This window comes from Berghia stephanieae, chromosome 5 (genome assembly GCF_034508935.2).
Source record: "Berghia stephanieae isolate SIO BIC M18660-M18661 chromosome 5, UCSD_Bste_1.3, whole genome shotgun sequence".
NCBI lineage: Eukaryota > Metazoa > Mollusca > Gastropoda > Nudibranchia > Aeolidiidae > Berghia > Berghia stephanieae.
The window spans coordinates 34047005-34059265 of NC_088364.1; the positions used below are offsets into that span (position 1 = coordinate 34047005).

The window sequence follows — 12261 nt, forward strand, 5'->3', positions numbered from 1 at the left end:
TGGATACTCTTGTGTTGAAAGACACTACCTCCTATTACCAGTTTGTTGAGACAAGTTGGTGAATCTTTCACCATTATCATTCATTTCTCCGAGCCCTTCTATCCCCGTTTCTTCAGAGCCACAGTTATCCGATCCTATTGTGGCATTGAAATCTCGCATGAGGATTGTCAAAGCATTAGTTCTCATTCCATCTAATGTGGCTTACAATAGTGCATAGGTCTTCTTTCTTTTAGTCGTCTGCAATGTTGGTTGGAGCAACTCATTATCTACTGTCTACTCCACCAATAATAATCTGAGCACCGGAGTGTTAAAAAATATTCAGCCTTTTTGACTGTTTTCCCTCCAAGCCAGAGCCAGGGTAAAGCCAAGTAATCTCATTCCAAGGAAAGAAAGAAAGACACCTGGAAAAGGATAAAAGATGAAGGGGATAGAAACATATGCTGATGTCATGATTTACGCAACTGAGCACAGGTGTCAAAATGTAGCAAGATATGATTTTTCCGTAGATTCACTACTACTTAGTGGTCTGAGCAGTCATCACAGGGTAATGTTTGACACTGCAAAATCAGCGGAATATTTCTGTGAAAACTTTTTAATTATGGCTGTTGGTTGTCACTCCAATTAAGGTGTAGCGATTAAGCGGAGATGGTGTGCGATTAAGAGGGGCGATTATATAGAAAAAATTATGTTTTTCGGGAATGTGTAACGTATAAGTAAGCAGAGTGAACTGTATTATTATTATTATTATTATTATTATTATTATTATTATTATTATTATTATTATTATTATTATTATTATTATTATGTCGTAATTATTATTGTTAAAATTAAATTTAAAAAAAAAAATCATATTTTTTTTTTTTTTTACTTTTACAGAGCAAATAATGAATGAGAGGATTCCAAAGATCAAGAAAAAGGAAAGCAGAAGTGGGTTTTGGCATAGCTTTACACAAATTAAGACAATAGTTTGTCTAACAAAAAATTGGAATGTTTTTTTATCAATTTAGAATATTGATACTTAAAAAAAAAACTCAAAAAAACAGCTGACTCAAAGGGTACAGTTGAAGTTAGTAATTGGAACAGCCGCTTAATGAGAATGATCTGTCAGTGACAGGATTTTTACATTAGAATCCAACACTGGTTAATCAGAACGCATGCCAATTAAAATGGAACGATTTCAGGCTTTCAACCCCTTGAAAGATTTTTTTTCTTTCCAAGTCAAGAAATGTAAAATTTGACTATCCCATTGATACTTAAAACAATGAAATCATCCAGTGTCTTCAAATGAACAAATAGGTCTGTTAATTTAAAAAAAAGCATCAGTCTATCACCATCCGTCCCCTTTTAGGTGGTAGTATATTATATTTGGAGAATGGCAAGTAATTTTAATGAGAGCTCTGATAAAGATGCAAGTTTACTTGCTTTTAATGCCGTGTTGATTAAAATTGTATATGTTGTTATTTGTGGTGAAACAGGATTCGTGTTTAATTGGTCTCTTTTTGAGCAAAGGAGTGTTGACATGTATGTTGATCATGTATGGTAATTAGATATTATCACTCATTCTCTTCACATCATCTTACTACACAATGTAATATCAAATGTTATTTAAAAATTGAAGATAAAATTTAAAAACACCTGAAAGTCTGTCATCTGCATTTTTTTGCCAAATTGGGACCTAAAATTTGCCAAAATTTGCAGAGGAGAACTAAGCGTTTCAGTTTCAGTAAAAATTAACACGCGATACCGAAAAAAAATACATATAAAAGACAATTTATTACATTTAAGGAGGCTACATTTATTAATTTACACATTGTAAAGCGATTTATGCACCCAAACTTTCAGACAATCACACACACACACACACACACACACACACACGTACACTTTCAGTCAAACTCATCAAAGGCCTAGTTTTCTTTTACTACTCAAAAAAAGAGGCATCGATAAACTTGTTGTAGTAAAGGAAAACTAGTCCTTTGATGTTGTTTTCTGTGAGTCTATGCCTTCTGGAAGACAAGACAAGATTGTAAAGAGAAAAACTTGCTCAGCAACAGCTGACGAGCATGTTGAGAAGGCTTACCGGGACGCCAATGCAGCGAGAGCTGGAACATAATCTGCCACAGACTTCCAAAATAGGGTCAGATCTATAATTCCAGTATCAGACTCTCTCACAGCACTGGGCCCCATTTTCTCATTTTTAAGGGATCATTATCCGTAGAGAATAGCTTCCCTTGGTTTGGGCCCAGGCAAAGCTGCAACATTTCTCAAGTTTCGCACTTTTTTTTTCGTTATTTTGTTTTCGCTTCTTTTTTTTTCCCAAAATTTGCCACGCGAGATTTTCCAAATTTGCCACGATTTGCCAAGTTTGGGAAATTTGCCAAAATTTGCGGATCGCCCTGATATTTGTGGCTGCAAAAAATGCAGATGACAGGAAAGTGAAAGGATGGTCTTTATAGCTAATGCTATGATTACCACAATAAACCTGTGCAGTGCAACAGGCATCCAACAAACTAAACAGTGCAGCTGGAAAAGTTAATCGATAATAAGTCTCCCACAGATAACTTCTTGACTTGTCATATTTTGACACCTGTGCTCAGTTGCATGGAATTTTGTGACACTCCCTTTTTATGACATCAGTATCAGTCTAGACAGACTGGCGCCAAATGTCAGACCCAGAGTGGCCTTGAATACAGTAGAACTCGGAAATAGCGAGTTCGACGGGTCCACTCCTGATTACTCGCTATTTCCGAGTTCTCGCTATTCCCGAGTTGCCAGGAAAGGTTATAATAATATTGCTGGTTATTCCCCTCAGTGTGTAATTCGAGTAAAAGCCGTCGCCCCTATTTCAATTTCTTCAAGGAAGAGGCAGAATGCTTGGTTTTTTGTTGTTTTTTGTGGCTTTTTTTTTTCAAGTAAAATCATGACTAGAAAAAAAAACAAGAACATAGAAGTGTGTGTGTGTGCGTGTGCGCGCGAGTGTTTGTATGCACTCGGCATGTTTGATGAGGTAAGCAAGCGCATCACTCAATCACTGACCCATTGAAATAATGGTTCCACACTCCCCTCTCTCGCTGATCGTGTCGTTCGTTAACGATGCTACTCGCTGACCGATGCTGAAAAGTGAGGCATGTTGACATGTGCTTACCTCGCGCGTCGCGTGGCACCACATTGGGTGAATAATTGACCCCCACCCCCAATACACACACACGCACACAAACCCAACCCCCACCCAAATTTGTTTCGCCTATTATGTACTACTACTACATACTACAGACTAGGCTACTAGGCTATGTAATATTACTCGTAACGAAAAATAAGAAAAATATTTAAATTGCCATTGTCTCAGCTCTTGTTTTTCTTTACTTCGGTCGCAGTCCTAGGCTGGGGCAAGAAATGCTTGTTATTTCCGAGTTGACCTCTTTTTCATACTCGCTACTTTCATGCTAATTTTATTGACTCAAATAAGGGAAAAAAAACGGGGATTTAGATTTTACTCGCTATTTCCGAGTTCTCGCTATTTCCGAGTACGTTACTTTCATGTTCTACTGTACTATGACATGGTCCTAAGGGAAAGTAGGGGGAGGGGAGGGGTGCAAATGGGTCTAGCCGTGGTATGGTAGTACAATTGGTAATCTTATTATAGGTCTGTACCGTCATTACAATTCCCACCACCAGATCACATCCCTACTACCACTCCAACAACCACCACCACCCCGTGATCATCTCTACTCCCACTACTACAACCAGAGCTGCCAACCTACTGCAAAAAATGCGGAATTGTACCCATTTTCAGTGATTGTACGCTTGTACACATTTCCCCCAAGATTGTACCCATTTTCAGTGTGCAGAGTCACTTCAGTTTTCTTTAGTTGTAATTCATATTATTACTAGCCTATTGAGAAACTTTGGTGGAGGTAGAATGCTGAAAGGATTGGATTATAGTCTTGGGAACATCATTGTTGCTGCAATTGAGCTTGTGTGGTGTGACTTTATGTAATTATACCTTCCTCTTAGTTTCACAATGGTTTTTTTCCGTCGATTTCAGGATTGTACCCATTTTTATGAAATCTCCCCCATTTTGAGGTCCTATTGTACACATTCTCATCAGATGGGGTTGGCAGCTCTGCTACAACCACTACCACCACATTTTCACTACTACCAACTACAACCACCACTACTACTACTACTACGACTACTACTACTACTACTACTACTACTACTACTACTACTACTACTATTACTACTACTACTGCTTACCTACCACCACTACATCCATCACCACCACCATCACATCATCCTCCATACTACCACTACTACAACCATCACCACCACTACATCATCACAACTACTACAACCATGACCACATCATCACCCCTTCAACCACTACTACAACCATCACTACCAGCATATCATCACTACTACAACCATCTACAACCTACTATTACCTCTACTACAACCACCATCACCTCATTATCATCACTACTACAACCACCACTGCCACATTACTACTACCACTACTTCAACCACCACCACCACTACATCATCATCCCTACCACCACTACTACAACCATCAACACCATCACATCACTACTACCACTACTGCAACCATCAGCCATCACCACCACATCATCCTCCCTACTACCACTACTACTATAAAAACAAGCATCACCACACCATCATCACTGTTACAACTGCAATACTACTACTATACCATCATTACTACTGCCACAACCACAACCACCACCACCACCACATCTTCATCACTACTACCACTACTACAACAGCAGTCACCACATCTTCATCATTACTAACACTGCACACGTGGTTCCCATCATAAAACTATAGCCTAAGTCCATGGCTATCTGATGCTTGTCACAGGCGATTGAAGTAAGTTCATTCAGTGGCGTAGCTTAGCAAATAATTTTGGGTTGTTTGAAATAGTGTAACAATAGATATAATTTAAATAGTACTTAAGTGTTGAAAAGTGCTCACAGCATTTATAATTTATCTCTTCCCTGGTGGACAACAAACATGTAGTATATTGATGACACAGGCAACCTGTGGGGTACTTATACATTTTTTAGACAAAGACATTGATGCAAAAAAAACAAAAAACAGGTATGGTCCTCCGAATTTTTACGCCCGTCTTGATAGGACAAGGAGAAATGCCTTTCACAAAGATATTATTAATCACCGACCAACTGTTGAGCAAGACAACTCGTAAAAAAAAAAGGTCGCGCAAAACCCATTGGTCACCCATCGAGCAGGGTAAATGTTAGCCAGTCTTGAATTATGATCACTGAGGAGGGGGGCTTTGAATGTGATAATGTGAAATGTCGCTGAGTCTTAACTTCTTTATCTATGTAATTTGTGTACAGTATAACCGCAGTTTTCAAATACAAGAGGTGCATAATCAAAATGATATATTTATTAATTTGTCCTCTCCATTCTGAGTTCCTGGTTGTGGGCAATCTATAAATAATATTGCTATTTGCCTCATGACATTAAAAAGAATTCTGCGCTTCGCCTCATTCACTGTGTTTAATCCATATTGTTATCCGTTTTTTATGAATGTAGAAATCTTAACAGGCAGCTACACCTCTGGCTTTCAATTATTAAAATGCAACAATTGTTTATGTCAAGTGTGTACAGCGTACAATTTGCTGTCATTTTGAACCCAGGGTGGCAATGTTAGTGAGTAGTGCACATGAATCTCATGAAAATTAAACCCCTGGTCAAGCCTGTGGGGAGTTCAGTGAGCATAATCACAACATAATTCACTATGTATAATACTGTTATTGTAATACCATCCATTTGTTCACTCATCCCAGACCCTTCGTTTTTTTATGTACCGTGAAGAAGAAAATCCCAAAGTATGGTACTGTAACCGGTGAAAAAAAAAATTGGCTTAGTGTCACTAACAATTCTCGTGTTCGAGCCAATTTTCAATAAAATCCATCAGAATGTTGTGATACACAACGCGTACACGCGGGTTGTGGAACGGACAATACTACTACTAATACTAATACTACTAACTATCACTACTACTTCTACTGCTACTCATGGGTGAAAGTACACCGACATATACCAGAAATTCCAGTTTTTTAGTAAATGTAATAATCGCCTGCCAGCATTTTGACTCTTCTGCTGGCTTTATCATTATTGCACCACAGGAATGTAACTTTTAATAATACTAGGAAATACCGGTGCACCAGTGTAGACTTTATACATTCTTTTAAAGGTGACAATTGAACACGTGTCACTTTTCTGTCATACATTTGATCTGTTTACAGCGGACACATCAGCTGATGCGTCACATTTTGTACTATATTTTACTATATCTTTTCAGTTGGTTATTAAACGCTGGTTTTCACTATAACCTTCCACACCACTTTTGAAGATTTGCATTACATTAAGCATATAAGCTTCAAATGGTACTTCACATGGTCTCAGATCTCATTTAAGATTCTACTTCTTGTTAAACAGAACTTGACAAGTGAAAATAAAATCAATCAAGGACTGTATTGCCAATAAACATAAACATAAATGGATCATTTCCCTTTATAATACAACTGAAAATACTTTATTTTAACTGTTTAAATTTTTATTTTTTTCCTTTAATATTTTGTATGAGTCTAATTTTTAAATTGTTATTACAAAGGGGGAGCTATAAGAACACTGTAGGTATATTACATAGGTTGGTATTTCCCATATTTGAACCAAAAGTCGTAGTAGTAGTAGTATTATCACCATGACCACTAGAGCATCATTGCTACTACATCCTATACCAACACTAGCATCAAAACAAGTACCATGGTTGGGGTCTTTTGATGAATTCTTTGGGGTGTTCTGAATTATAACAGCCCTTGGTATTGCAATTCTTGGGCCGTTTACTCTACAGATTTATAGTGATGACATATCTTAGTGTCTCTATATAAACCATGTAATACTGTCATCACTAGAGATTGCTACGAATGAGTGTTAAAGATCATATATTTTGCTTTGGGTTTTGTATTAGCTTTTATCTATAAATTTTGTTTTGAATCATGCAGACAAAATGCTTTTTCATTAAATTTTTTTTTTTTTTTCTAAAAAAAACCAACAAACCACTTTTAGGATCATAGAATTAAATACACTTTTCACTCTTGGAATGTTGACACTCAACCTGTGAGTTGCAGATGGCAAACAATTTAATTAGGATCTATTTCAGGCAAACTGGCTTCACTGGCATGTCTTTCAGACAAATTGATGTCCGTTAACTTTCACCCATGCTGCTGCTGCTGCTGCTGCTGCTACTACTACTACTACTACTACTACTACTACTACTACTACTACTACTACTACTACTACTACTACTACTACTACTACTACTACTACTACTACTAAATACTTATATACTACTAACTACTATACTACTATACTACTACTACTACTACTACTACTCTACTACTACTACTACTACTACTATACTACTACTAACACTATACTACTACTACTACTACTACTACTACTAACTACTACTACTACTACTACTAACTACTACTAAATACTACTACTACTACTACTACTACTACTACTACTACTACTACTACTACTACTACTATACTAACTACTACTACTACTATACTACTACTACTACTACTACTATAACTACTTACTACTACTACTACTACTACTACTACTACTACTACTACTACTCTACTACTACTACTACTACTAACTACTATCTACTACATACTACTTACTACTACTACTACTACTACTACTACTACTACTACTACTACTACTATACTACTACTACTACTACTAACTACTACTACTAACTATACTACTACTACTACTACTACTATACTACTTCACTACTACTACTACTTACTAATCTATACTACTACTTACTACTACTACTACTACTACTACTACTACTACTACTACTACTATACTATACTACTACTACTACTACTATACTACTACTACTACTACTACTACTACTACTACTACTACTACTACATACTACTACTACTACTACTATACTACTACTACTACTACTACTACATACTATACTACTTACTACTATACTATACTACTACTTACTACTACTACTATACTATACTAACATACTACTACTACCTACTATACTACTACACTACTACTATCTACTACTAAACTATACTATACTACTACTTATATACTACTACTATACTATACTATACTATACTTATTACTATATACTATACTATACTATACTATTACTATACTAATACTATTACTATTACTATATACTACTATACTATTACTACTACTTATACTATACTATACTACTATATACTATTACTATTACTACTACTACTATTACTATTACTATACTACTACTATTACTATTACTACTACTATTACTATACTACTACTATACTATAACTACTACTACTACTACTACTATACTAACTACTACTACTACTACTACTACTACTACTACTACTACTACTACTACTACTACTACTACTACTACTACTACTACTACTACTACAACACAACTGGGTGGGGTTCCTGACCTCTCATAGTGGGCAGGGAGGTACTAACTGTGTCTTCTATCCCAATATATCTGTTTTCGAACTTGCTTTCTGTCTTTGCATTGGAATGAGATTACTTGGTTTTGTCCTGGTCCTGGCCAGATACCCTGGCTTAGAGGGGAAACAGACAAATGTATAGTTAGTTTTGGGAGTTATTTTTTTCCTTGTAAATCATCTCTCTGTAATGCACTGTATTATGCTTGTTTACATATATATGATTTGTAAACAATTGTGTTCCTCTTGGCGGGGACCTGTGCATATGTCTGGATGAGACTTTTAGTGATCTCAAACTAAGTACACCGATGGTGTGCTCTTGGAATCTACATCTGTTCCCTATTTGAACCAATTCCCTTTTGTCTGCCTTATTCTTGGATGCTTTAATTGTAATTCTAGAACTTTTTACTATCCCATTTTCTTCATTTTTACTGGCGCTGATATGACCTAAATGTGTTGCAAGCGCCGTAAAACCCCTAAAAACAAAAACAAAACATTACTACTACTACTACTACTACTACTACTACTACTACTACTACTGCTACTACTACTGCTACTACTACCACTACTACTACCACTACTACTACCACTACTACTTCTTTTTCTTCTACTAGCGGGTGGTTGGATGGGAGCATCACCCTTGAATCATATACCTATGATGTTCGCATGGGTGTACGATCCGATAGTGATGTCGTTTCTTCTTCTCTTTAGTCGCCTATCCTGCTTCTTTGGTTTGTGATTGTATTTTTGACAGGGGATATTTCTTTTTCTGTAAATCTTCTGCCTGTTTGTTCTTGGTTATTTATAATTTAGCTTATGATATCTTTAGGTTATGATTTTGATTTACATTTGTACTATTTTTGTTAGATTGCTTGTTTTTTTGTTTCAGCGGTCTCTCATATAACCTCAATTGTGTTGGAAGAGACCTAAAGCAACAAACAACGAACAACAATTTCTTCTACTATTTCTTCTTCTACTTCTACTACTACTACTACTACCACTACTACTGCTACTGCTACTACTACTACTACTACTACTACTACTACTACTACTAATACTAATACTACTACTACCACTAATACTACAACCACCACATCATCACTACTACGATTACCACCACGAAATACTTATCACAACGACGACTTCCACTAAATCATCATCACTACCACTACAGTACAACCATCACATCATCATCACTTACTACCACTACTTTTACTAACATCACCACACCATCATTATTACTGCACCACCATCACATCATCATCATCACTACCATACTTGAAAGCACCACATCAACATCATTACTTACAACCACCACCACATCATCATCATCTACCACAACTACTTCAACCTATACCACCACATCATCATCACTACTATTACAACCACAATCACCACCACCCCACATCATCATCACTACCAATACTACTACAACCACTGCCACATTATTACCGCCCCCACTACATCCTCTGTTTTAGAGCGTTAACTTTAATTAATTTGTATAAAGGTACTTTTTTTGGAATATTTAACGTAGTGTTTACATATCATATAGGTCCGGATGGATAAAGTTCGGTGTGTGGAAATTCCTGTGAACCAAAATTGAAGTTAGCATCTCTGTATTCTATTTCATGTCTGTTTTGTATATATCATAATACTTAATAGGTTTATGAAATCATTGCCTATTTATTGACTGTTTATAATATAGGCAGCGGGTGGTTGGATGGGAGCATCACCCTTGAATCATATACCAATGATGTTCGCATGGGTGTACGATCCGATAGTGATGTCGTTTCTTCTTCTCTTTACTAGCCTATCCTGCTTCTTTGGTTTGTGATTGTATTTTTGACAGGGGATTTTTTTTTTTCTGTAAATCTTCTGCCTGTTTGTTCTTGGTTATTTATAATTTAGCTTATGATATCTTTAGGTTATGATTTTGATTTACATTTGTACTATTTTTGTTAGATTGCTTGTTTTTTTGTTTCAGCGGTCTCTCATATAACCTCAATTCCTAAAGCAACAAACAAAAAAAAAAAAATAATATAGGCATTTTATTTAGTTACCTCAAGAAATTAATTCTATCATCAAGTAAAGTTCACATACAATTTACTGTCCAATTCAAAGAGTACCTGTTACAGTTATAGGCATTTGAAGTAATAGGATACGATCATTTTCGCTGTACAGTTCCTGTAATAGGAATATGACTTTTGTTTTGCTTGTGTGTCTTGAAGGCGACTTAATAGCATGCCCATGGTGGTGTAGTGATTGAGGTAAGAAACATAACAAACTCCCTATTTTCTGATGACTCTGATTCCAGTTTTGGAATGTGTTGGCAGGTCTAAGAAGTCAATTTTGAATTCAAAAGTTATAATATAAATTGTTTACATTGATGTTATTTCATCTTTTTTTTTCTTCTCATCAACAGATAATCTCCAGATTGTAGATGTAAATAATCGTGATGTTCAAAATTTGCTGCGAGAAATAAACAAGACTTGTTTGGATACAGAGTTTCGAAATGAGTGGGATGTTGTGGAATTTTCCATGATACATAAACCAGAATTGGAATGCAATTATATGTAAGGATTAAATGTTTTGAGTAATCAGAATTTTAAGAATTAGTTGACTTAGTCTACTGCTGAAATAAGGGGGGAGGGGGAGGAGGGTTGAGTGATGATAATGAAACATAATGCTTTAGAAATGTAGCACAAAATATACCTCTCAACAAATACAAATGAGCAACATGACCTGTCTGTTGTTATCACTTAAGATTTTATGAGTGAGGTTCATTGTCCTTTTTATCTCTGAATATCAATTGTTCTCTATAAGGAAAGTAAAGATGGAGTAGTGAGGTGTGATTTATCTTTTAGTTTTTTATTTTTTTCTTCTTTTTTTTTATAGTTTTAAAGTAGTAAATTCAGAAAATTGAGAGTGCTTATATGTGACGTCCTTTTCAATAAGCATGCTTATAAGTGACGTCCTTTTTGATGAGCGTACTTATAAAGGGGTAATTTGGCGTAGTATAAATTCTGTTCCATGCCCCGTTCGTGATTGTAGCTGGACTGCTTATATGGAGACCAATGTGTTATCATTATTATTGTAGTTGATGTTGCTATTGTTATTATTATTATCATTATTAGTATGATTGATAATAATTTTATTTTTATTGTTGTTGTTGTTATAATAATTATTTTTATATTGAAAATGGTAATGTATAAATCAATAAGTATGTTTCGAAATTGATTATGAATGACTTGTTTTGTGCACATATAACTAAAAACACTGTAAGTAGGCACTCCAAACCCAATATTAAAATAAAAAGCAATCTGCAAATAATCCTTCTCTGCATAGGTTTTTGTATTTTTATTAAAATGATACCAAGATCTGCACAATCGGATAATAAATAAAGATATGATTCCTCAAACTTTGCGAGAAATAGCCCAAAATGTGATTATACGATAACTATAAGATTGACCATTTTTTATGTCATGTAATACAAAATGTTACAAAGGTAGGAAAATTATAATGGGCAGGTCACTGCAAAATGTTATAAATATTGTGCTCAATTTTTTTTATCAGACTCTGAAATCATAAATTCTTGAGTTACTTCAAAACAAATGAGACTGCTGAGAGAGAACAAAACTAGAAAAATTCAGGCCTGTAAATCTTCCGACAATTGTCAGATTTCCACCAGAATGATTTTGCT

The 12261-nt window shown here is 35.5% G+C and overlaps 1 protein-coding gene across 1 annotated transcript in view; it reads left to right on the top strand.

Moving 5' to 3' along the window:
• The window catches only part of LOC144972797 (uncharacterized), a 34112-nt gene that overhangs the window by 2092 nt on the left and 19759 nt on the right, over positions 1–12261 (top strand). Inside the window, exons 2-3 of the mRNA XM_078914446.1 lie at positions 877–927; positions 10984–11134. Coding sequence (XP_078770572.1) covers positions 885–927; positions 10984–11134 — 194 coding nt within the window. The 5' untranslated portion in view covers positions 877–884. The remainder of the gene's footprint in view (positions 1–876; positions 928–10983; positions 11135–12261) is intronic.